General features: G+C 41.5%; 2 protein-coding genes and 1 pseudogene across 2 annotated transcripts; 1 reads left to right on the top strand and 2 right to left on the bottom strand.

The window, feature by feature from the left end:
• Window positions 1-4,082: 4,082 nt before the first annotated feature.
• On the bottom strand, window positions 4,083-5,185 carry LOC102722499 (annotated as a pseudogene).
• A 5,000-nt stretch (window positions 5,186-10,185) lies between these two features.
• LOC102722219 lies at window positions 10,186-17,689 on the bottom strand. Its single transcript, XM_006655571.3, has 15 exons — window positions 17,386-17,689; window positions 16,207-16,612; window positions 15,937-16,114; window positions 15,333-15,472; window positions 14,010-15,255; window positions 13,831-13,931; window positions 13,566-13,710; window positions 13,067-13,135; window positions 12,934-12,979; window positions 12,458-12,828; window positions 12,237-12,316; window positions 11,991-12,126; window positions 11,707-11,866; window positions 11,401-11,483; window positions 10,186-10,804 (listed from the first exon to the last, which is right to left on the bottom strand). The coding sequence occupies exons 1-15, from the start codon at window positions 17,492-17,494 to the stop codon at window positions 10,676-10,678; spliced, it is 3,399 nt and encodes a 1,132-aa protein (XP_006655634.1). The 5' UTR covers window positions 17,495-17,689; the 3' UTR covers window positions 10,186-10,675.
• A 7,884-nt stretch (window positions 17,690-25,573) lies between these two features.
• On the top strand, window positions 25,574-27,378 carry LOC102721933 (probable WRKY transcription factor 4). The gene is made up of 3 exons (XM_006655570.2): window positions 25,574-26,072; window positions 26,407-26,559; window positions 26,717-27,378. Exons 1-3 carry the CDS (start codon window positions 25,624-25,626, stop codon window positions 27,114-27,116), a joined length of 1,002 nt encoding a protein of 333 aa, XP_006655633.1. The 5' UTR covers window positions 25,574-25,623; the 3' UTR covers window positions 27,117-27,378.
• Window positions 27,379-27,704: the final 326 nt, after the last annotated feature.

The following is a 27,704-nucleotide window of genomic DNA, read 5'->3' as shown; positions in this document are numbered from 1 at the left end:
CGATCGAGATGTGTACGTACGCTGCGGCAACTTGGACCTGTTCTTTTTAGCATTTTAATAAAAAAATTATTTGTAAACATAAAAATAATTTATAAGTAAAAATTTTATACACGTATTCTTAAGTACTAATATTAAAAAAATATATAATAAAAACTCTAAGATCAACTCTAAATTGAATTTTAAAATTTAAATTCTAGCCTGTAAGTATAAGTATGAGTGCTAGCTAGCACGAGCAACTGTTACTCTGCCTGTGTGCGTGTGTGTTTGAAGCGGCCTGGCTGACGACGCGTCGAGTGCGTGCGTGGTGCCGACTGAATTTGCGAGAGATTTTGTGATCCGTTTCGTTCACACACTTTGGACGTCGGTTTCTGATCGGAGCCATCGTCGCTAGCCATGCGCGTCGGCATGATATGGCTTCAAACTGATGGATCCGAGTCCGTGAAACTCGAGTGTTGTTCCTGTCAAACACTGCTCAGCTGGTCAATGGCTACGCTTTGAATTATTAAAGGCCCTCGCTCTTTGACTTTTCTAGGTCCTTCTCTCCAGCAAAAGGTTAGCATGTGTTCAATCCAACAATAGCATATGGCCATCCTCAATGGAAGAGGCTGTTTGTTTAGAGGGACTAATCTATAAGTTCCTCTAATTTAGTTTTTTTAGCCTCTAAAATATCAAACATAAGGGATTAAGAGAGATAAACTATCTAGGTCCATAAGTTTCTAGTGGAGGTGCTAAAAAGAACTAAAGACCTATAATACATCTAATTTACTACTCTAGACCTAGCTATGTGTGTATGCTGTGTACTATTGAGTATGCCATTTAATGAGGTTTTAGTCTTTTTAGTCCCTCCAAACAAACATGATAGGACTAAAAGGAACTTATGTTTTAGTCCTAGGACTTATAGAAACAAACAGCACCTAAGTTTTTACCTAGAGTGACATGTCATTAAAAAGTTTGAAACTAGGATAAAACATCACTCTCTCAATGCATAGTTTCATCTATTGTTATTTCCTAGGTTACATGCAAGACACAAGTTGTCTAGGTAACTCATCCTCAGAGCAAGTTCAATAGTATAGCACACTACTGGTTCCAATTCATCTATAGTCAATCTAATAACTAATTCATACAATAATTACCTACAAAACATCAATACATAGTCCTACATGTCATACACATATTTTGTCTTAGAGTCCGTGTACATCTAGCTACAAATTAGTAGTCCACATCTCTTCTCTCCCATCTTATCTCTTTAAAATATGCTTATAGCTGGCTTATAGCCTGCTATTGTACATGCTCTCATGAAACTCATTTCATCTCTCTCTTCATTAATACTTTGTCACATCATCAAAAATGTCTACATGACACCCTATTTATTGCTCATAAAATTCCCATTAAGATTGGCCTAATAGCCTCCCCAGAAAATCCATCGTATTTTTTTTTTCTTTTGAGATCTCCAATCAGTTCCTAGATGTTCTCTTTCTCCACAAACTACTAAACGTTACTCCCTCCATATAACAATGTAAGACTTTCCAGTATTATCTAGATTCATATGGATGCTAATGAATTTAGACACATATATAAATTATATATATTTATTTATAGATAAATTTAGACAAGGCTAAATGTTTAAAAAGTCTTACAATATGAGGAAGTACCTCGCAATAATAAAAGATAGGTCTAACCTAACGTTGTAACAAAAATCATTCCATCTCTCGATACTTCGCTCTCTGCCTCTCTCTGATGGGGTATATTGGGAGGCCGACATCTCCCTGATATGTATGAGCAATATCTCTCCCGTGTTTGCAGCTCTAATTTTTCAGATACCTATTCGAAAAGGCTATTAAATCCTAACTTGAATTGAACACCCAAAAATTAAGAATTGTGATCCATATTATGAATGTGTTGGCCATGCTCAAGATCAACCATGCATGATAACTGAGACAGACAGGCCGAAATGAAACTGTAGTACTACAGATTGGCCCATTTATGGCCTTGGGTCTATCGCTGCGGCCCATACCCTAGAAGGTGTTCTTCCTTCGTGCGGCGATTCCCTTTTTGCAAAAAGATTTTATAGAAAAGTTACTTCAAAAAATTATATCAATCTATTTTTTAAAAAAATTATAATTAATAATCAATATGTTAATCTCCTGCTATATTTTCGGTGAAAAATTTAATTGTGAACCTTTTCTCCCTTAGTCTTTGTAAGATTTAGTTGGCTGCGTCTTCGGCCAACCCGGTTAAAAAAGTTGTTTTGGTTATTGCCTTCATGCCTGGTAGGGACTGACATCAATCTGATAAAGTAAGACAGATGAGCTGGAGTGTCTTTCTGAGATGATGAGCTTTTTGTCGAAGTATCATGATTAAACCACAACAAAATCAAACGCAACTAGGGGAGAAGAATTCCAGAATTGAAACGATGTCTCGAGAACCGAACGTGTACGAAAGAGGTCCTCCAAATTGAGGCACTTCGTAGAAAGAATACATTGCTCGCTGCAGTTTATTTACAGTTAGAAAATTCAGATCGTGTAAGTACAGCTGTGTAGAGGGTCATCTCTTCAATATTTTTAGGAAAAAAAAAGATAAATGATATATGTGTAAACAAAAAACAATTTATAAAAAAAATTATATATGTGTTCTTAGTAATCTAAAAGGTAAGGTTAAAAAAAACTATAATAAAAACCCAATAATAGCTCTAAATTTAAGGTTGAAAAATTAAATTTTGACTTATAAGTATAAGTGGAAAAATAGGGACGAAAGTAGTCTAAGAGCTTTATCATAGCTGATATGAATCATCTCATTGGATTGTCATATTTTTTTTTTGTATGTACGCCCCATTTGTCGCGAAACGACAAGAATCTGATCTTTGCAAAAAAAACATTTTTTTAAATTTTATTGGCAGAGATATTGTCCATAAACTATTTTGACAGGCCTTGGTTTGCTGATGGTTGACAATTTCCTGAAATTCTCATCTTCTAATACCCGCTAAAACCCTGTTACAGTGATCATGCTTCTGTTCTTATCGTGTTCCTTTGTTTTACTTAATGTATTCGTCGATCGTGAAACAATCATCCTAAAATAAAGGCAGCACTAATGGGTCTTCACCTCACTCTCTGGTTAGAGCAGACTCTGTTCCTGGAAACTTTTTTCTTGAAGACCAAGGGTGTGATCTAACACTTACTCCTAAGTCCTAACAGCTAGTAGAATTTCACGACAATGCAAGAAGAAATTAAAAAAAAAAGGGATACCAGTACGATTTAGTGAGGCAAACAATGTGGCATCAGCACATCCTCCACTTAGAAGACGACGAACTGAACCACTCGCCGTAACACCTACGAATCGAAAGTTAAATTAATTCGGCAAAAGAGAGAAAGTAAACGTAGGGGCAATCCCCTAAATCCTAATAGGTTGATTAGCCGCTGGCTCGCACATGAGCTGAGCGTTCCAACGCAGGGGAGAATCTGCTCTCCAATGTACGGACAAGCAGCGTCTTGTGCTCCACTAACCCACTGCCTAACCCCGTATTAAACTCGCCTTCTCGTCGGAGATTGTTGGCAGAAACTTCCACCAGCTCGCCGCCAACTTGCTCCTTAATTGTTAGCCTCTTTCATCTCCAGCTGCTCCGATCCTGCCTAGCTGCCTACACTGAATCTCCATCTTTTTTAACAGTTTTAACTCTATCGATTTCCCATGGTCGTTAATCTTTATCTGCAAGGAGCCAGCCAGGAGGGGTGCACACGTATTGGTCATGGCAAGAATGATGGTGTCCGAGAGGAGATCGACAGAGATGCAATGATGTGTGTAATCAGTTTTCCACTAGCTAGGTAGGCGTCGTGCTCGTCCTGATGCTGATTAAGTGTACAAGAGGAAGAGGCCCTACGCACACCAATCACCAGGTGTATGTAATGCCACTGCTCTGCTCTACTGCCTGACAAAAAGATCGGATACTACTACTTCCCCAGTTTGGTCAAGTGTCCTCCTCGTGACAACCTCGCATCAACAGAGATCTTGCGTTCGTGCAATCCATTGAGAACAGTACAGCTCGATCAGAGAAATGATAATTAAGGATAGATTCTTAAGTAGCTAGCTAATGTAGTAATGATTGAGTTACATGTTCAGGAGAACATCGATCGATGCTTGGAAGAACAAGCTGTACATGCATTTGTTTGTTACAAACGATGGAGATCGATTCGATTCATGGCGCGGCGAAGACGGCTTCCCAGACGTCCTCGAAGGCGGCGAGGATGGCCGGGTGGTGGCGCCGGGAGTTGAGCGACAGGTAAGACACCAGGAGGTCGCCCATGGCGTCGGGGCTGCAGACGCGCCGCTCCACCACCATCTCCACCATCGAGCTCCGGAAGTCGGCATACGGGTTGTGCGACCGCTTCACCACCGCCATGCTGCCCGCCGCAGCCACGCCGCCGTGCTTGGCGCCGTCGGCTTTCTTGGCGCCCTTGCCGTCGTGCTGCTTAGACGCCATGGCGTTGGCCGGCTTGGCGCCTCTCGGCGGCGTGCGGCGAGGTGGGTTCTTGCTGTGGTGGTGGCGCTTTGACCCGCCGGTGCTGTTGTAGAAGTCGGAGGTGGAGTCGGAGGAGATGCTGAGGGATGAGAAGAGCGTCGACGACCTCGTCTCCGCCCCCTCGTCGCCCTCGCCGTCGCTGCTGAACGGCGGGAGCTCGTCGTCGGTGTCGGTGGAGGACGAGCAGCTGTACGACAGTGACCGCGGCTTCCCACCGCGAGCCTTGCTCCCGACATCCTTCACGCCCTTGGCCGGCGCCACCGGCGAAGGCATGACCGCGGCGGCGCCGACAGAGCGGGCAGAGTGCCGCGCGCTGGTGGCGCCGGAGCACTCGACGGAGATGTGAACCAGAGCCCGCGAGCTGCGCCGTCGCCGTCGCCTGACACTTCCATCGATCTTCGTCCTCGGCTCATGGGCGGCGGCGGGAGGCTGTCCTTGGCGCGAGCCGGCGGCGGCGTTCCCGGGCACGGCATTGTTCTTGGAGAGGCTGACGAAGGCCGTGGCCGACGTGGTGGTGCAGGATGAGTGTAGCAAGATCTGCGACAGCCGCTGCCTCAGCCGGCCACCGACGCCGACGCCGACGCCGACGCGCCTGGCCTTGGCGTCGTCGGTGCGCTTGTCCATGACGTCGGACGCAATTGGATCGGTAGCTCACGTTGGCTTTGCAAGTGGTGGAAGCTGCAGATGGGTAGCAGCTGGTGCTGCTCAAGTTGCATGGAGACGACGACGGCGAGGTGGCTGGGCTTAAAATAGTTGCGCGAGGAGAAGATCCGACGTGGCAGCCAGATAGGTACATGTGTCGGTGTCCTTGACCGCCAGCTGTTGGCTTTGCAACGGGAAGCAGTAGCAGTCAAGATACTTGGGTTTTTTATATCTTCATTTATTTTTTTAAAAAATAGTTATTTTATTTTCTGCTATGTAACCCTTAAATTTTATAAGCAAAAAATTTAGACTCATTATCACCCCTAAACGTACGCCATATTTATAGCTTTGGTTGTACATACATGCTGACAAATAATCCCCCGAGTAATTACAGTTCTACTACTAATAAGGATTGGTAAATGGTCAATACAAAACTTTCGACTGTTCTTTCAAACTTTGGGAGAACGCTAAATGGCATTTGACACCCGTTTAGAAGGCGAAATCTTGCGGATTTTAGACTATCGGATCTACACCAAGATTTATCTAAAATCTCTCACATAAAGGCTCCCATCGTTTCGTAATTATAACAGCTTATAAACCATTTAAGTTTAAAACTTCATTTTGAATTTGATTTTATGGTTTTTCTAGGGGAAGCTATTGTACGGTATTCTGTTCTAAAGTGGAATGATTTCTATGAGGTATCAAACATGATACCTCACCAGCAGTAAATCCAATACCGTGTCGGTACCGACTAATACTAATGGTAACATTTGATACTCGGTTGGTGCTAATCGATACTAAGATGTTAACGACTAATACTAAGACGGTACCAACACTATTCATCAAGACCAGAACAATACTCTAAATATAAATGATATCTTAAAATATCTAAATTCTAATAAATAAATGAATTGGAAAAAAAAGAAGGAAATAAATTCAACACAGCTAATGAATTGAGAGGTTAGTAGTACTAAGAAAATGTCATATCGTTAAGCGCGGTATACCGTATTATAATATTTTAATTTAACTTAAAAACAAAAACTAAAATATGGTCGTATGGCGCTAGCTGCATGCTTGTATTTTTTTATCGTGATTTATTTTATGGTCTTTTCTTTTGAGTATACAGATATAAAAGGTTTTCTCACAATTTATTTTTCGTTTGTAAAATGCTGTTTTGCATTTTCTTCCAAAAGCAAATGATGTAAGCCAAAAATGTGCGAATTGGGAAAGTCCATATATACACTAATTAGCAATCGTGGTTAATAGAGCTGATGACGCTGACAAGAAATAAAAAGCTAGCCAGTGTCTTGATCGAACTGTGTAGTGGAGTTAGTACTAAACAGCTGTATACTTACACGTACACTAATGGAGGAGCTAAGCATCGATTATTGGGTGGCAGATTAGAGACTAGAAAACAGTATATTTATGGTGGTGGTGGCTTAAATGAGTTCCTCCTGTTTATTCGTAGTTGGAACATCTATTCTGCGCTAACAATATATCAGTCACCAGCAGCAGCATTCTTAGCAGGTCCTACTGCACCATGTACTCTATTCCATAAACTCTATATGATTGGTGAGACGACTGAGGTTGATCATCTAACTAATCTCCATAAATCATTGATCGTAACCTATCTCTGCTCTGCTCTGCATTTCAAAGTAGAAGGTTACAGTACTACGTACTTCTCTGTAAATGAGGTTGTCACTAAGACCCTCATCAGTCATAACGGCTTATAAGCCGAGTAAAATTTGATTTTATAATTTTGTCCACGAACACATCCTTGTGCTGCTTGCTACCTGGCTGCTCATGGCGGACACACTCACTGGTGACGCGGAAACCGATGGTTTGTGCGTGCGTGCTTTTGGCGGAATGTGCGATCCGGTTGGGTGGCTCGCTGATCGCCACCGTACCTCCCATCCCATGGCGGCAGGTTGTGGCGACCTCATCGGCCGGCGGCCCCGGGACACCGACCACCACCATAGCACGCGCGTCTCCGGTTTTCACACCTTTTTCTCCTCTGTTACCTCGGTGTCCCAGTATAACATTTTTCCGTGATATATATGTATGTTAATAAAGCTATATATATAGATATAAAAAAATATATTGATTTATGAATGACTCTAGGTAAAACAGAAGAATATTAGGGGTGATTGCTTGGCATATTCAATAAAAAACCAAATGACGTATTTACAAATAAAAAATAACTTGTCAATATATAATTTTTATATATGTATTCTTAGCGATCTAAAAGTAAGTCTGGAAAGTAAACTTAGATTAAAAAATCTTAAAATCTACCCTAAATTTAATGCTAAAAATTTAAATTTTGGCTTATAAGCATAAGTAGAAGCGAAAAGATAAAATTGATTATAATGGGAAACAATGAAGTAATTACTATTTTTATAAGCTTCTGCATTAACTAAATTGACCGCATTATCATGACCATTGATTTATATTTTACATTGTTAGCTATGTTAAAAGGCCCATATATTTAGCTTGTAATCTAAATACAACCTGTTTTTTTTATTCCGAAATTTCAGACATCAAAACATGAAAAAAAAAATCTCAACTAATAGGCTGAGTTCGATACAGGAGGAAGGAAGCTGTAGCAACTTTATGATACACAAACCGACATAGGCCGCGTTCGATTGATTATTAACTTACCCTGGCATGGAAAATAGAGTAATAAATTAGTACATGATTAATTAATTATTAATTATTAAACAAATATGAAATAGATTAATATGGTTTTTTAAAACAACTTTCCTATAGATTTTTTTTAAAAAAATACACCGTTTAAAAATTCGGGAAACGTGCGCGCGGACAACGAGGGAATAAGTTAACTTAAGGGGTGGACGAATGCAGCCATAAGCTACCAATGTATGATTAATTAAGTATAAATTATTTAAAATTTAAAATGAGTTTATTTGATTTTTTGAAGTAGCTTATATACAGAAAATTTATAAATAATTTAAAATATTTCTCAAAATAATCTGAATTTGATGTGGTTAGGTGCGGTACTACCATTATCGTAACCGGTGGGAATGTAAACCCATCAACGCCGCCATCATTGCTCAGTTTACCGCTGCAAGCGATGCAAGTGGCTGATAGTACCAAGAATCCAAGATGCTAGGCATATACTCCAATCTCGTTCCAGCACATGAAAAGAAGAGATCGAATTGGGACAAAGAAAGGTTCAAGAACAACATCGAGTGAGAACAGAGTGCAAGACAAGCGTATCTCTTTCTCTTCAATGCCTCTAATTATAATGGGCCGGCCGGCCGGCACATTGGGAGGATGCTTGCTCATCATGGTACAAAGCTGGCTGTTACACCATAATAACATGTTTAAGCTTGTGCAAGCAGAGCACTAAATAACATTCACTGACCATACCACCCAACACAACCGGTTGGTGAACTTTGACATATGTGCAAATGGACCAATCCAGATTCACTGGTTTTTAACTGGCAACTGTTCTGTCACGGGAGGCACTGCACTGGCATCTATACCTGAATAATCCTCGTCGCCGCATTTGTCCCAGCTAATCTCTTTCTGAGGCTCTGGGATAAGAGTTTCAGCCTCTGACCTAAATTTGTTTCATATTCAGCGATTCAAGCATGCACAGATCACATCAAACACAAGCAGACATTGACATACCTACATCTAATCATCTAGCTGTTTCTTCCCCCTATCATCTCCCTCGCTTTGATTTCAAACAAACCAAGCAATTAATTCAGGAAGAATGAAACAAACAAACAAACAAATCTAACGGCCCAATTTTCACTCTGATGTCAAGGCAACTTTCTGTAACCTTCACATCACAAACTTCGTGCTGGCAGTTTGTATGCAAGTCTAACCACATGATATCAGGGCTAGGATACATGATGCATCACAGTTGAATGTTGAAATCCTCCAAATTCCAATGCAGTAGGAGGAGGCCGTGATTGATTTTATTATCGGGGCATCGTTTCAGCGAGCGTCTTGTGCACTGATGTCGCGCAATTACAGGCCAAAAAAACATGCATGATCCAGAGCTAACTCCAAAGCACCGAATAGTTACAGAAAGAAAGAAACAGCCAACAAGTGAGACTATAGCTCCCAGAAGAAAAGATTAATCTAATGTTGAATTCAAATGTACTAACTACTACTTGAGCAGTGTCCAAGAACCGAGGACAAATGTGACGCAGGAAAGCGTCAGCAGGGTCCATCAAGACACGAGGCTAGCTGCCTTGGATCAGCTGCGACCAAAATGTGCCTGCCTGCCTAGCAATGGCCGAATCAACTCTGCAGTGCAGCTAAGCTAGCTGGAGATGAAGAACGGGCAGCAGCTGCTGCTCATGGCTGCAATGTCGTCACAGCATCACAGGCTCACAGGAGCCCTTAGCTTCCATGGCATGGAATGAATCTGCCAATACCGCGACAAAGAGTGCAGTGCAATGCAGTGCAGGGGCTCTACTGTGAGGTCCGTGCCTCTGCATGAACCTGGACGAGAGGCAATATGCTTCGGCCGGTTCGGACAGGCAGTGTGTCCATGATGTCATCAGCTTGCACGAGCACAGCCAAATCGTCCTCCCCCAAACAGGTTCGCCGGTAGCGACGGCCCAGGAGAGGTTTCAGAGAACAATCCCGGCGAGCGTCCTTGCGTTTTTGGCCGTGTACGACCACACGCCGGCGGGAAGGGGCCACGGGACATGGCCGTGCTGGTTGGCTGGCTCGCCGGGTAGCTGGAGATCTCCGGCCTCATGCGGTGCACTTGCAGATACCGCTCTCGCCCGTCCATGGTTTTCTTTCTACTATACAGTGGCAAGCCCGGTGCAGTGCAGGCGATGCAGCGTGTCGGCCGGCGATCCCAATTCCCAAGGCGTAGCGTGTTGCGAATGTTATACACACTGCATTGGTTGCTGTGAGTGAAAAACATACAGGATACTCTCCTGACGAAAAAAATAGACAATCTGCTGCAGCTAACTGTAGCTGTGCTGTTCGTAGAAAAGATGCTGGTAGCATGACACTTGCGAGAGCACATCGAAAGGATACTGCAAAGAGCAAGAGGTCTAACGAGTCAACGACGACTCAGATTGAGCTGTTAGAACTACTAACAGCCAGCAAAGAGGGAATTCCTCGATCCACTCTTTTATCTTCATTCAATGTAATGAAGTTTACAGAAGTTGGTAACACCCAGGGAACAAAAACCAGACGCTAACAAAAGGTACGGCTACCCTACCTACACCTACAGCAAAAACACTGTGTGCCTTCTTTCTTTCAGGCTGCATTATGTATACCAAACTCTATAATTCTATAAGAAAAAGAAGACCAGTCTGTCGAACAAAAAAAAACGGCATACTGGTCCAAGGGGCGAAGAGGGACACTTCTCACAAACTGCTAGCTAACCATATTCACACTCGCAAAGTCGCCTCCATTCAAAAAAGCACTAATGCCGGAATCGCATTATTTACACTGATATGGATCTGCATTCTGCAGCAAGCATACGTGTTTGATCCTGCAGCATAATTCATTCACCATGATAAGTCATTCCAGCGCGTAGAACTGCTGTTTTTCTTCATGCCACTTCCTCACGGTGTCATCCAACTCTGGAAATGCAGCTAGTACAAGGAGCTCTAGGAGTTCAAATGCTAGCTGCTTCAAGCAAACTGGAGACTGTACGTAAAAACTCTAAACATCAGTCAAGGATCATATAGTTACTGATGCAATTGTATTTGATCTAAATACTGTTTTCCTAATAATTCTCTTTTCACAAATGCATGTTTTTTTAAATAGTTATGAGAGAGAGAGAGAGAGAGAGAGAGAGAGAGAGAAGAGCTTTGATCATCAATATTTATAGCTGTGCCTCATGTTTATGTTAGAAAAACTTCATGTATTATAATGATATCACGAAATCATCTTTTACGAATAATGTGTCCATATACACTGGTCAATCAAGGTCAAATTTAACCAAGGTTGAGTATGTGCACGCCACCAAACTCCCAGGCTGAGACATGTATTTACTTTTTGAAAACATTAGTACTCTCCACAGGAGATGCTTATAATTGAAGGTCTCTACGAGTTTCTGGGAGAAAATAATATCATACCTTATACTAAAACATAGTTAAACTCACAGCACGCAAAAATATGCATGTGAATGGAAAGACTGGCTACCTTAGCTGCTTAAGCAATGATTTTGGCATTTGTTTTAAAGAACGTTATGAGTTTTAATGGTAGTATCATGCAGAAAAGCTTATAAAACGGCAATTCACCTGAAGAAAGAAGTAGACGTCCTGAGCACATCTTTCATACTCCTTTCGACCAACAAGACTCACTAGCGCAGATGGTGCTTTATCTGCGCAGATAGAACAGTAAGATGGCAGTGTTAAAACAACATGCAGTTTTGAAGAATAAAGGCAGTCACAAAGCATTCAGATTCAGGCAACAAGTCTGTTAGAAGGGAATTATCACATCTCTACAACAATCAATTATGGAAGCAAAATAAAAAGAGAAAACAATAGATTTCCAATAAATTGGTCTAGCATCACCCATATAATACATCATGTATAAAGTTTTACCTATCATTAGTTCATGGACAAAATTTGCACGATGGGCATCCTCTAGTCGCTGTTCATCAGTCAGGTGGTTGGCCATGCCATTATTGGGGGAACCAGGAGGAGGTGTGGCTGCTTTTCGCTTAGGATGTTTAGTCAGGAAAATTCCATCTGGCCAGAGTATCTGTACAGAGTGAAATTAGAAAGTATGCAATTCAGACCAAAAAAAATTATAATCGCCTCAAAACAATAAGTTCCCTTTCACTCTGCTGGAACTTGGCACCAGCACCTAATGATTCGACACTTACTTGTTCAACCCGCTTAACTGCAAAAGCAACAATCCTCCCCTTCCTAAGTAACTGGATTTTCTCGACAAGCCAGTCGTCAAATGTGTCTCCCATTCCCAATTGCAGTAATTGCTTCGCTACCCAAAATGCTTGCCTCCTAAAAGTTAAGAAAAATGCCATTAGGAACTATTTTACTTGAGATTAACTCTACATGTTCAAAGAGTAAAGTTGGATATGCTGAAAATTATAAATCATAATGATGTATACCTGATCCAGCCACCATCTTGGAGTTGAAAAACTACATCAACCAAATGAAACAAGGGGACACTAAGATTTGGAGACATCCACTGCATTAGAGTAGTTTGAAGTTATCAGTCAGTCAGGCAGCTGTGCACCACATGCAATTAAAGTTAAACAAAAAGAGACAAAAGACTGCTCAACTGCAAGAACGGTACCAAAATGTGGTAGTAGAACTAATTACAACTTACATCATTAGGAGTTACTGAGCACCCATCAGACTCCAAATTCTGAGGTTGGTAATCAGTTTCACTTGACATCTTCTTAGAATTTCCAGAATTTATTAAAAATGAATGCTCGTTCTGTTCAGAATCACTTCCAGGGAGGTCTTCATGAAGATCGGTGTTTGTGTTGCCGACACCAATTCCTAAATTCTGTTCTGTGTTCCTTTTCCTTGATCTCAAACCATCAACAGCATCAAAATCTGTATCCCTCTCCTTTGGCATGGTATCATCTTTATGTACACACAAATATTGGCTAGAAGAGACCAAATTCCCCTTCAAAGCTTGAGAAGAATTGAATGGTTTGTCATTCTTCTCTTTTGATCTTTCATCCAAATTTACTGTAATATCAGAGCATGGGTAATAAATATCATGATGAAAATGCACAGGGGTTTCAAGAAGAGCAACTGAGCAAGTAACTGCTCAACCACAGGGGGTTTATTTACCTGACAGTGTCTGGATAACTGAGAGTGTGTCTGTGAATATGTATGTCTGCAGTGAGGGCATTTGACCAAGTTATTGACTTATAACATACCAGTTTAAAAAGGTTGGCACAAGAAAATTAAATAAAACACAAACCTGTGAATCAACACTTAGAAAATCCCAGACCTCTATACAGCTTGAAACAGTGGGAATCTGAAGAAGCTTCTGTAGAAAAAATAATCATGTGACACAGTGTGTTTTGTTTAAATAAACATTCTAATTTCATAAGTATGCATTATGTTCACAGACAATGAAACACTTGAAGCAAAACATGAAATGAGATACGTTACCATATAGGAACAGGAGAACAGAAAACAAGGCTCACAGATGTTTACTAAAGATATAAAAATATAACAGACTACCATAGATGAAGATGTAATTAGCTGCACATGCATGACTTGCAAGCCCATGTCTCAAGAAGTCAGTGTACTATCTAGATTATACCTCCTATAAGACAATAGTAAAAAGCTGTGTTTCTTGTGATATGTTCTGCATCGTTTTAAACCTCATGAAAGCTGGACTTAAATATGAATCGTGAAGTATGGGAAGATTGAAAAATTAAACTTAGAATCTTCAAATAGCACAAGAAAAACACCTTTAGATATATGTCGAGCAACTTGCATCTCTCTCGAACAACATGAACCTCTAGCCCTGATGAAAGGAAGTGCTTCGGAGGCAAGTGAAGATTGTACTGAGAATATTCTTTCAACCGCCGATGTAGCTCTTCGAAATGACGAAATCTGATAAAGGTAAAATAAATAGTGAATATTCCACTTAAAAAGCAGTATTGACACATTTGAATAATCATAGGCACCATGTCTGTTGCAGCTCATGTGAATACAAAACAAGAATATAATCACCTCCTCTTGATGGACCAACTATTACCATTGGCATCAGTCACAGAAACAGAATATACAGCAAACATGCCAGATCCACTTTTCACAATGCTAGCTCCTACCACCTGAATAAGAAATTGAATAAATATATGTACCATCTATAGTTATCAGGACCAGGGTAATTAAAAAGGAGAACCTAATACCTCACATTTCAATTTCAAATAAGAGTCTTCCAGCACATTAGTGGTGGAATAGTTTGATGAATATAAAGAGTCAGTTGATGCCAATGACAAAGATGAAGCATTTGTACCACTAAACATCCTTGACATATTTTCCACCTCAGTATCATCATACAGTCCATCTGTCCTTGAATCATCTGCCGATGTATTCAGTATATCTAAATTATCCCCAACCAAGAAAGATGATCTCTCTGCCTCTTGCCATACAGGAGGCTTTTGAGAATTTGGCCTTGACCTTTTCCTTCCTGAAGTCTTTGTCATTTTCAACTTGCCAATATGATTTCTGTTCTTCTTTGCTTTATGTAAACCTGAAGATTCAAGTGGATGATGTATATGTGATGAAGTGACATTTCCTTTACTTTTGCTGTCCCAAACTCTAGTTACTGGAGAGTCAAGCCCAGTCACATTGTTATTCTCATCGTCCTCGGTAGCATATGAACTCTCACTGTCCACTCCAAGGTCTTCTTGGCTAGCATGAGATGCGCTTTCTCTCGGTGAAGCCAACCTCAGGTGATTGGTGTCATTTAAGTATGCAGCACTAGTTGACTGTTTAGTCAAATGTTGGTCATCAGAAGGAGATAAAGTTGCCTGCCTTTGTGGAGCACTACAATAATTACCAATGGAAGTGCTGTAAGGAGCTGACTGCTGCACTGGAGCAGTGCCTAGAGAAGAAGACCTGGCAGGTACTTTCGTAACATGTTTTGCATTTTCGAATTTGTAGTTCTTCCCTTTAGTCCACATATTCTCAAGGTGCTCAGGTGCTAGGGCTTGATTTTTTCGCTGGGAACTGATATCCATGGTCTGTGCCCGCTCTCCGCCATAACATTCTGCAGTTGTCCGGACACTACTATGGGGATGTAATGACATACTGGAATCGGAATGAACATGGGTAGTGGTAGATAAAATGCTAGACTCAAGTGGATGTGAACTATTGGTCAAAGAAGTATTAGAGGAATTTGCTTTGAGGTTAGATGGATATTTAGTTTTACCGGGTTGCATATCTTGTGTAGCTTTGGACTGATCCTGACTAAATCTCACAAGTTCAACCCCTGGACTTGTGGGATCTATTAGTGCAGCTAGTTCATCAACAGTGGGCATAGGAGATTCCCGTTGCTTGACCATGGTAGCAGGCTCCAAGGATTCTGCAACTCCTCTTTCTGCCTTATTGGTATGAGAAAGAGCCAAAGATTCAATTCTTTCATTTATAAACCTGCAAATTTAAATCTCAAAATGGTGACGAAAGAAAAAAATGAATACCAAGCAGAGCAGATACTGGGAGCTCACTACCTTGGGTTTGCTAAATTCAAGACAGGTCTCATAACTGCACATGCAAGAAGTTCTCGTGCAGTACATCGGAAGAAATAGCACTGCAGATCCTGAGGTTTTGCTGTTATCGATAGCAACCCATCAGCAAGACTTTGTAAGACCTGCAAGGAAAAAGAAACATATACTATGTTATCATATGAGCTTTGATGCTTAATCATATAGACAATGGGAATAAATATTAATATGTCATATCTCACAAGCAGCTCATCCAAGAAATCACCAGGAACGCATATGATTAATCTACGAAATTTAAATATGTATTAACCTAGCAACACTCAGCTTAACCCATGCTCAGATTCAATACCATGGGTAGCTGGGTAATATATATGTATATATAAAATTCAAGTCATAATCATAATTGATCATTGATCTGAAGAAGCATGAAATTGATTGTGCAATTAAAAGAGAATATTGTGATAATTAATTATATTTATGAAACATAATCAAAATTTCAACCCCTTATGAAACATAATAGTGGTCCATAAAATTTCTCATCTCGTTGAGATCTGAAAACACAATAACTAACTACAGGCAACTGAAAGACTCATGATCCATTTGGTCTTACCTTGTGTTCAGCACTGGGTGACAATAAAGCTGGATGCAACTTGTTGTCAGTTAAAAGGGTCAGTTTAAGTTCAGCATCACGACGCTCTGTTGGAAGATTAACAAACTTCTCTTTTCCAATCTTGGCTTGGCATAAATGATAAAGCTCCAAATTTTTGCATAGAAGATCAACCAGATCCCTGAAAAAGGTAGAGGGGGTTTCACTGTGAGACATCCTTTATTTTTAAATGTCACACTATTTCATGTATTTCACTGTGAGACTTTTCACAACCTGGTCAGCAGAGTGATAAGGTTAATATTTCTTGCCCGGACTGATATCTCTCCCAGGACAGTATTAACTACACGGATGAGTTCCTCTGGGCCTTCCTTGTCAGGTGTTACACGGGAGTACCATAGATCTGTTACCCACTCTGTGACAAGATGCCTTGTGAACTGTTCAAATGCTGCTTCAACTGGAGGGGAATTCACCTTGCTCCTCCAATCTGACTTTCCATCCTTTTGAATAGAGGGGATTTTATTTGACTCAATACCTTTTGTTTTGTTAAGTGGACGACTGGCATTGTTATCTTTAATAGTTGTGCTCTTTCTACGGAAATCATAGTCAAGTGATATGTAGCGAAACAAAACAATCAAAGCTGTGGCAAATGGCAAGTTAATCCAAACTGAAGAGCTTGTCACTGAAATGGATAAAATCAGTCAGTATATTAGTTCAGTCAAATAGAACGTTAAACAAACATTGATCTTCATTGTAAAAAACCATTGATCTGGTGACTAGCACAGTTTTTCTTTGAAATGTAGCACTTTTTTCAACTGTCACAGATATACGCTTTAAGATTCCTGGCCAGTGCCTATATGCCACAATTGAACTGACATGTGTAGTGCTCATCTCTGTCGTCTCTACACTCCGTCATGCAGTCTAAGATATGATTTGTGCTGCATTCGACATGATACCGTAAAAAATAGTAGAAGCACCAACATGCCAGCACAGATGAAGCCATTAAAGAGACAGTCAGCATCCAAATTATTGATGTTCCAAATAACATGTCATATAGCATGAAAAATGACCCACTCAGAGCCAAATCTGAAGTCTGTACCAACCTCTCAATGCAACAATTCACAGCATCACTAGGACAAACTAATAGTCATAGAAAGCAACAGGGAGTAGAAAATGAAGGGATCAATGCAATAACAGCCGGAACGAACTAACCTTACTGCCAAAAAGTATCAGTATATCCCTACTCCCTTTACCGTATCTAGGAAGGATGATTACACGAGAAACACGGTTCAATCCAGATGCATCGGAAGGAGCAACCAACATAAACCCTAATCACGGAACTAGTGACCCAACAATGCATCGGCAAACCCCAAACAAAATTACCGAGTCCTACCCTGTCGGAGAGCGAAGCTATCAGCAGGCAAGCACTATCCTAGGGTTTGGGAGAGAGCTCACGGGACATGAGGAAGGCGAGCCCGAAGGCGAAGACGAGGAGCAGCACGGCCCGCTTCTTCCCCTCTTCCGCGAGGTCGCGGACCGTCGTCGGCCCGCCCGCCGTCGCCATCGCCGGCAGCTCCGCCGCGCGCGGCTGCCGGCGGTGCTGAGGGAGAGGAGGAGGGGGGATGGCGATGGCGATGGCGGTGGCGGTGTCGGACGCGGCCGCCCGGCGATTGATTTTGGGGGGGAGGAACGGCCGGCGAGGCGATCCTTTCTCCGGGGGAACTTTGCGGGTACTCGAATTTTTTTTTTTTATGCTGCTGTTTATTTTCGTATGAACTTGTGCTTCGATTCGTAAGATAGCTTCCTCCGTTTTTTTAAATGTTTTGACTTTTTATTTATGTTTTACATTCGTCTTTAATTAAAAATTTTATTTAAATATATAAAATTATAAATCATACTTAAAATTACGTTAACGATAAACTAAATTATAATAAAATAGTCAATAATTATACAAATTTTTTGAATAAGACGTTGGTCAAACGTAGACAAATGTCAACGGCGTCAAATAAAAAAAAAGTTAGAGGGAGTACCCCGTAGCCTGTGTTTTTTTAGATAAAAGATGATTTGATTTTTATAACTATTTAACATATAAATAATAAAGTTAACTACTGTAAAATTAAATTTTAAAAAACGTACGTTTAACTGTTCGAAGTTGTCGACATAAAAAAATAAAAATCGGGAAATAAGTAGGGGTAAGTTGCACGAACAGTCATATATATTTGAATTTTGAAACGAATCTAGGTAACTGCATTATGGGCCCATCCAAAAAAGTGATATGGTTCTTCCTATCGCAATTTCTGTAAGGCCATTTAGTGAGAGTTTCATTTTCCATGCGGGTTAACAATTCTGCAATATTGATGATTCCATTGCTTAGTAGAAAGAACAGTTAATTTGATCAATTTATTAGAAAAAAATGGAGAATTTGGAATTGTTTCCTCCATTCCAAAAATAAATAAATCTAATACTAAATTTGATATATTCTAATACTAAGAATATATTTATTTACTTTAAAACATTGTTTACTTTAAAACGGAGGAACCATGTTCTCAAATCAAATTGCTGACCATCTTAATAGGAGTTGAACCGTTTCGTGCAAAATTCCATGTGGACGAATAATAAATAGACCAATACTCATGTCGTCCCGCTATGGTCTGGACTAAATTTAATATAATGAGCATTTTTTCATGTATTGTGTGCCATAGGCCAAGTTAGTTGGAGCATATGCCTACCCCTAATGTCAAATGGTAGTAATAATTTAGCAATTTAAGGATGTGTTTGAGATAACTGGAAGATGGACGATATAACATTCTCTGCTTTAAAATGATGGAATTAAATATATTCTAGAAGGGTGAGGTGATGTGATGAAGTTATATAAACCTTTTTGCAAAAAAAATATATTGTCAGACAATTTAAAATTTTTGAGGAAAAACTTAGTCTAACAATATCAATCAAGAGTAACGCTTTTATAAGGTCGAGTAGTTAGTTACTCGAAAGGTAAGTTTTGGTAGTGATTTATCCCATCTTTCCACAGTATTAACACTCGTTTAAAGCCAAGGTTCAACACTCGTGCTCACAAAGGGATTTATCCCATCTTTCCACCATATTAACTCCATTACTCTCAGTTCGATAGAAGGGGCACACATGCACGCGTATTTATTTAATGAGACTACACATGATAGCGTTTGATCCTCCAAGTCTATAGATAAAAGCATATGTTTCCGGTGGCCCCGTTGTTTATTCCCTATCAAAAGGTGACACTTTCATTAGTTACGGTAAATAGTCATGTTAAATACATGTCTCCTTCGAAACAATAGTAAGCCTGTGGAACTTTTGGCAGAAACTTGGATTTTTCTTGGATTGGTCCGCCCGTGGGATTAGACCATTCGTCATCGTCCCGTACTCCCAGTATCATAACAAAATAATAAGATGAATTGTGACACAAAATCAACAATGTCAAATAAAAAAATAAAAGGGTACTAGTTTAAATTTGATTTATAACTAAAAGGCACACTATTCTGGAATTGAAGAAATAATTCATTTCATATGAAGTTTCTCCATTTTTTATATATGGGAAGCCTAGAAAACTAGGGACAACACCTTAACTCCTTAAGCATGCAAAAGCTTTTTTTGGCAAATCAACGAGACAATGAACCACGGATTGATCTAATTCGTACGAAGGGTTCCTCTGGATTGAATGTTTTTTGGAGGAAAAACAGAGGAAGCAAATCCGGAGGAAATATTCACATGTTGGTCATTTGGTTTGTAAGAAATCCGTAGGATAGGAAAACCTCCTCCACATTTTGAACGATTTGTAGCACGAGGTGACAGAATCAATGGAGTGGTAACAAAGTTCATGATATCCTAGTTGTATCCCAAAGATCCATGGAGAAAATCTCAAGGAAGATCACCTTTAGTACTATGAAAAACGTATCAGATTCTTGTAAGAACACATTAACATGCTGTCCTAGCAGAAACATCATAGGAAAAGTGAAGTAATAGTAATCATGTCCACATTAATTCATGGTAATTTTTTCAACATGTTTGAAGGAAAATTTCATTTAGTTTTCTCGTGCGAGCTGAATGATTTCCATACGAATTAATCCTTTAGGGATCCAATACTATGTTCTTTTATCCAAAACCGAATAGGCCCTAAATGCCGCAAACAACCATGGATGAACATCATTACAGCAATATGCCATTGAAAAATCACTAAAATTTCTAATGACACGAGATTTAACCTTCAAGCACCGTAACAGAATATCTCTATCTGTTTGTAAATATGTGTATGGGAGCAATGCAACAATATCATGATCGGCAGAAGACAAACGCATTAATAAAAACTCAAGCTCCATCATAAGACAGCAACAAGTTATCCAAGAAACATCAGTAATATCATGGATGAACAGGGAACAGCATTGCAGCAATACGCACTCAAATTTCGAACGAATAACATCATTTTAAACACTGCAAAAAATCTAAATCTGTGGCTCTGTGCGGAACTGCGGATACATGCGTGTGTGCCAAAACTCTGAATTCCGGAACAAATGCAGCAGTAAATCCAGAAAAAAAAAGATTGAAACTCTATTCGCTGCGCAAGTTTCACACAATGGATCAAGGGAGCTGCAATGATCAGAGCGGGGAGAGGAGCTGGCCGATGGAGGGCTTGGGATCGGTGTTCATTCCGATGACGATGATGAGGGGGATGAAGCCGTAGATCGCCGCCGCCTTCGCCGCCTTCATCGTCCACGTGCTCCACTCCCGCACCGAACGCATCGCCGCCGCCCGGGACGGATCCTCCGGGGCGGGCAGCGGAGCGCCGCCCCTCCTCCTCCCGGGCCTCCCCCTGGGATTCGTCCTCGGCTTGAGAGACCCCTGCGTCGGGTTCGCCATGGCCGTGAGGTGGTGTCGCGCTCGCGCCGCTCCAGCCTCGTCGCCGGGCAAAGGTAAAACCCTACTCGAGCGAGAACCGCGAGAGGAGAGGAGAGGAGAGGAGAGGAGGGGTTGATGGGCCGCCTTTAGGTTGGCGAATGGGCTAATGGGCTTTTGTTGTTTTCTGAGGTTGGTAATGGGCTAATTGGCTTGCTGGGCTTATAGGCTTAGGCTGCAAAGTGGTGAGCTAGAAGACATAAAGTCCAATTAATATCCCTTAAAATATTGTTCGAGTTTCATTTACATCCATGAGCCCCAAAACCCGGTATATAGACTGTGTCTGTTAGCTTCTAAGGGCATCATGTTTAACGGTAGAGTTCATCGTGGGCTCTAAGCCACGTCAGCAACAAGAGTTTATTTAATAATGATATATATAAAGGTAGAGTCAGGTATAGTTTTCTTTTTTATACATTCGCATGCAAGAAAGTTTCCTTTAATAAATACTAAGAGTTGACTGTAAGCCAGCCGTTGTCATGTATGGCAACAACTTTTCTCTCTTCTTCCCTCTCTTTTCTCCACGTCACCAAATTTACTTACATGGATTGAGAGAGTTAGCTAATAGGCACATTTGTACGTGTCCTAAAACCAATATAAATTGAGGCAATCGATAGTATTGACCATGATTTCGGCTGACGTGACTTGGGTCTTCTTTAGTTCCCAAAATTTTTGTGTTCATCCATCACATCGAATTTTTGGACATATCTATGGAGCATTAAATAGGATTAAAAAATAAGCAAGTCATAGTTTGAAAGAAATTTGCGAGACGAATCTTTTGAGCCTAATTAGTTCATGATTAATCATAACTGCTATAATAAATTACATGTGGTAATGACGGATTAATTAGATTTAAAAAATCCGTCTCGTGATTTCGTGACACTGAAATAGTCTTCCAACATCCGATCAAACATCTGATGTGGCATCTAACCCAAAAATTTTCGTGAACTAAACGAGCCCTTGTTTGATATAGCCTCTGTCCAGTGTGACGTTGGAGTAGCACGCACTTAACATGGCTCTTCATTTTGGTCAAGAAGGACAGAGGATATATGAGAAATGACTGCGAACTATAATATTTCTTACAGATGGATTAAACACTAAAGGCTATAAAAATTGAGTGAAAAGGCAAACAACATATTTACGAACGAAAAATAATTTATGAATATAAATTTTATATATGTATTCTTAGCGATTCAAAAGGCAATACTAGAAAATAAACCTCGATGAGAAAAACTTTGTAATCGAATCGAAATTTAATGTTGAAAATTTTATATTTTAGTTTATAATCATAGACAGAAGGAAAAAAAGATAGAGCCATAGAGGGGTTAAACTCGAGTTACACGAGAAGCATTTTGTCAACAGCGAAATGGCAAAGAATAAAGCATCTTGTCAACAGCAAAGCAAAACTTGTCTTATGCATCATGGATCACGATCCAGCTACAGCCGAAAACATGGGAATTAAGCAAAACACTGTTAGTGAAGCGGGCCCACACGCACAATAAGGCAAGGGGATCTCCTGCAGCAGATAGCGGATCCCGGCATATATCGCCGGCCGGCCGCCCGTGCAATCGCGAGCAAGCATACCAAGACGGCGGCGGCGGCGGTGGTGGTGCGCACGCGTATCCATCCCACCGACGACGCACAGAATTCCGAGGCTACACGAGGTAGCGTGGGGTGGGGGAACGGTGCATGCATCTGGCTCGTCCCCGTTGCCATCGCGCTCCGGCGCCCAAAAGGAGAGGCGGCGGCCGGCCGGGGGAGTTCACACCGCCACCGCCACGTACGCCCCCGCCCCCGCGTCCGCGTGCGGAAAATCCCCAAGGATCGATGCCCCCCACCCACCCTCGCTCACTGGCCCACGCGCCGCCGGCCGTCCACCGCGTGCCTCCCGCCCATGTCTCACCACGTGTCGCGTAACATCTGCCTAGGAATTTACCCAAATTTAATCACTTGAACCAGCATCCTAAATAGATTCTTTATTTATATTGGTTATCACTTTAATAACTCGTAACCATCTCTTCTCATGCTTGGTAGAGAACTCTACTAAGAAAAAAAAAAAAACAAGGCCACACACATACCCTCCTCCCGTCTCCAAAAAGTGGCTTTCCAAAATCCCAAATACAACATTAGTAAAAAGAAATATACCAAAATAGCTTTTATTATGAAGAGATAAAATTTAGATAGGCAGTAAAAAATACAAGTTGATTTATTATGGAACGAAGATAGAACAGCCGACGAGTGGGGCCAGAGATGTCCGTGTAGACCGCCGCAGCCCTGTGGGCGCACGAGCGAGACCGTTGGCTGCGCGTGTAGAGATTGCGGCCAAAGCAAAAAAGGATACCCATGCCGATAGAGAAATCCAGCAGTGCAGCGTGCATTGGAATATTGGATGTACGTGCACCATGCATTGCATGTGCAATGCTTTGCTCCTCAAAGGTTTAATTGACCACACCGGCCGCTTGCTTGGCGCTATATATCGCGAAGGATGCATCACCAGTGCCAGCGACAACGGACAACGGCTAGGCTGCACTAGCTACATACTTTGGCTATGTTCTGCCAGCCGAATAGGAAAGATAAAAGTTTATTTGAATTTTACTATAGTTATTTAATAAATAATATAATTAGCTACTATATAAAGCTATTGATCTATTTATGATAAACTGTTCTATATAATTTATTTAAAAACATATCATTCAGTACTTTGAGAAAAGTTGAAAATAGAGGCTCAGCCAAATATTCCACTAGATCAACGTCGTCAAACACAATTTGAAAAGTCTATGGGATCAGATGAAAAAATCCTGAGGGAGTAATTAACAACATTGCATGCACCTTTGGCCAACTTAATTAATTAGCAGCGGTCAACATTAGATTAGCATTTTTTTAGCAATTGCACGTTGTCATTGTACGTTCACATCAATTAATTCTTGCAAGCTCAATCCGTTGCTACATTTGCAGGTACACCACTTGATTTACCTGTCCTTCACAGAAAAAAGGACCAAGTTTGGCAGCAGACTGCAGGATGTGCCACCACTAAGGCTCCACGTGTAATTAAACGAATTGTACTGCTGTCCTGCTCAAAAGCATTCACATTTCACATGACTAAAAAGTTCAAGGGAGCCCAACGTACGTGATGCACAAATATACACGTAAGCTAGACTGCACAATACTTTATATACTTAAGAAAGTTTGACTATATTAAGCGACCTCCTCAAAGGAAATCACAACAACTAAAAATCTTAAGAAAAAATGATTAACATGACCGATAAGATTAAGGTCACTTTGATCTAAAGAACAAAACATATAAATTTTGTCGTAATGCCCCGTTCAATATATGTTTTGGGGAAAAATAAACATAATAATAAAAAGTCCGTTCGAGTCTCTATCTAAGATTTTTCATGTATTTTCCGTACGTTTACAATCAAACAGTATCTCTGTATTTTATAATCATCGGTTTTACTGCTACTTCTTATTTATCATATCTTTTCACTTCTACGTATATATATACTTTGATCATATATTTGTTATTATATTTTTTTCAGACTTTACTTTTAGATTATTAATAACACACATATAAATTTTTTTATAAATTTTTTTATTTATAACTATCTTGTTTCGCTTTTTTTCTTAAAAAAACAAATGATGACCACCCATATACTTTTTAAGGCCATAAGAAATATGCACGGAAAAACAAATGACGAGTTGTAATTTTTTATGGCCACACCAATAAATATGCACATGATTTACTCAATTCGTGTTCCACCGTTAGATATACGTATCCAATGGCCCAGGACGATCTGAAACAACTCTCTCTTACAATCCTACATAGGACACACCCTGACTGCTCCACCAAAATCGCCTCTGACTCCTCCCATGACTTCTCCACCAAAATCGCTCCTGACTCCTTCACCAAAATCGCGACGCTCTCCCGGATGCCAGCAAGCCGCCCAGCGTAGTCCGACACAAGCTGCCACCGCACTCGCTCCCCTAGCTAGCCCCAGTACCAGCGTCTGCCCCCCACCGGTCGGCGATTGCCCCCAACCTCCGACCGGCTGACGCCCCAACGGCAGCCGCCACCACTTCCCGCCGTCGCCCGCCTCGCTCCGACCGGCCGGCACCCACCTTCTGCGCCCCAGCGCAGGCCATCGTCACCGCGCCCGCTCTCCCAACCGATGCCGGCACCAAAATTTTTTTTGTTTTGGTTAGATCTCTTCCCCTTCCACTTTACTATTTGATTTCCTCTTAAACAATTAGCAACAAGTTCTTATTTGGCTGTGGATTCTCTTTAGTTTTTACAAGAAGGTGTTTAAGTGAATGCTCAATCGTTAGTCCAACACTCCAACTTTCGCTGCAGTTTGTTTTACTCATGAAGTTAATTTTTTTAAAAATATTCTAGAGCTTAGGATTATATTTTTCTACTACCATTATTAGTATGGTATATAAAATATAAAAAATTATGTCCTCTTATAACGTTGCAAATTAAAATCTGTGTTTTCAATTTAATTTGTAATGGCCTCATCGTGCCTTACACGCGCACGATAACTAGCAAACATCAAACGTATCAGTGGTGGCATAAGTATACTCCTATTTTAACACACAACGCACGCGCGCTAATCAAGTTTCCAGTTTAATTAATTAATTTATTTATTCCAAAAGGGCGGTCAGATCTTTCGCCTTGGCCAAGCTCCTCTCGTTTGCTCGCCAAAGAGTCAATCCACCAGACACTGCCTCTCTCTCTCTCATCTTCTCCAGCTTCACAGTACGACTCGATCCATGTCTGGATCAGGAGGAGCAGCTGGTCATGGCCTCCTCTACACGGATCATCCCGCCGCCGGCTTCGTCCCCTTCGACCACGACGACGGCTTCCTCTTTGATCGATCGGCGGCGTGCGCCGGCGCTGGAGGAGTAGGCGTCGACGGGCTCATCGCGCCGTACTCCAGCATCACGGATTATCTGCAGGCGGGGTTCCTGCAGGACGTCGTCGTCCCCGTGGACGCGTCCTCCACGTTGGGGGATGCTGCCGTGAAGCACGAAATGATGGTGGTGGTGGATCGCCATGCCGGTCAGCATCACCCCGGCGGCGGGGTGGCGCCGGTCACGCCGAACTCGTCGTCCAGCGAGGTGGCTGGAGATCAGGACGAGCTGCGCCGGTGCAAGAAAGGTCGTCGGCCGGAGGAGGAGGAGGAGATTGACGAGGAGGGATCTACCGTTCAGAGTTGCAAGTAAGTTCTAAGATTAATATAATTAATCTTCTTGGTGCAGCTATCCATCCTAATTCCCTACCGAATTTACTGCTGATCATCACGTGCATGGTTAAACACATCGATCTGTGAAGGGAATTAATCTGCTTCGGATTGCTCATCATCTTCGAGTTTTAAATGAACTTTTTCGCTCTGAATGGAGAAAAGATCAATTCTTGTGTGAATTTAGGGTTTGCTGCAGATCGACTTTTTTTTAATTTATTAAGAACCATATGAACGAAACTGTAGTGATAAAAAAAGATGATTCACGACACGATTAACAGCCATCCGTGCACCGGCTGAAACGTACGCGCAGGATGAACAAGGCGAAGAACATTAAGAAAGGGGAGAAGAAGGCGCGAGAGCCACGTGTGGCGTTCATGACCAAGAGCGAGGTCGACCACCTCGAGGACGGCTACCGGTGGCGCAAGTACGGCCAGAAAGCCGTCAAGAACAGCTCCTATCCAAGGTCAGCTCAGCTAGCTTGCTCTACATCAATCGATCTCTCCACATTTCATCCTTGCCAGCTAGCTAGCTTGCATTGATCAGCCGCCATGCCGGCGCCGGCCAAGCACAAGCACACGCATGATCTCTGAGAGATGATGCATCTGCATATATGGGAGCAGGAGCTACTACCGGTGCACGGCGCCGCGGTGCGGGGTGAAGAAGCGGGTGGAGCGGTCGCAGCTGGACGCGTCCATGGTGATCACCACGTACGAGGGGCAGCACACGCACCCGAGCCCCGTGAGCTACCACGTGCACAGGCACCACGCAGCTGCGGGGCTCATGGCCGCCGCCGCCGGGTTCGCCGCGCCGCCGCCGCCGTCGCTTCTTCGGCTCTGCCCCGACGACGACGGCCTCGCCACCCGCGTGGCGACGATGAACCAGCAGCAGATGAGCTACGACGTGCCCAGCATAGAGTACGCTGCCCCGCCGACGACGACGATGCCTCCTCCTCTTCGTCATCATCTCTACACCCAGCAAGACCTTCTTCCTTCCACGACAGGCAGCCACCATGGCTATTAAAGCTTTGTTAATCGCATGATTTTACAGCAAATTAGCAATGCCTGCAACGTCGTCGTAACTTGAGACAAATTTGTACGGCTATATATATATAGTTACTAATGTATGAGCAAGTGAAGTGGATATAATGATATATACTACTACAACTACATGTTTTGTCCTCTTCTTTTTTGTGTTGGTCTACAACACCAAAATGGATGGCAGTGGCAGGTTGTGATGAAGATTGTTAATTTGGTTTGCAGAATGCATGCAACTAGAGATAAGGTTGTGCAGCTATAATTTTACTGCCTGACCAAGTGAAGTGATACATATCTTGTCCACGTTTTTTTTGAGACAATTTTATTCCTGCCGTGATTTTCAGGTCTAATATCGATTTTATACCTTCTTTTTAGGGTTTTCGTTTTTGCCCCTCTTTTTTTAACCAAATGAACTGTTTGCCCCTATTTTGGATAGAAGTTATGTTGACGGTTAGTTGACCAATATATTTAGTTTAAAACATAAAAGATTTAATTCCCAAAATAATTAATGATAAAATTACCCCTGTTCAAAAAATTATAAGTTTTTAAACATGTCATTTGAATTAACAATATA

Source organism: Oryza brachyantha, chromosome 5 (assembly GCF_000231095.2).
Source record: "Oryza brachyantha chromosome 5, ObraRS2, whole genome shotgun sequence".
Taxonomy (NCBI): Eukaryota; Viridiplantae; Streptophyta; class Magnoliopsida; order Poales; family Poaceae; genus Oryza; species Oryza brachyantha.
The sequence above is the reverse complement of the archived record's forward strand: the minus strand, read 5'-3'. Positions and strand labels throughout refer to the sequence as shown.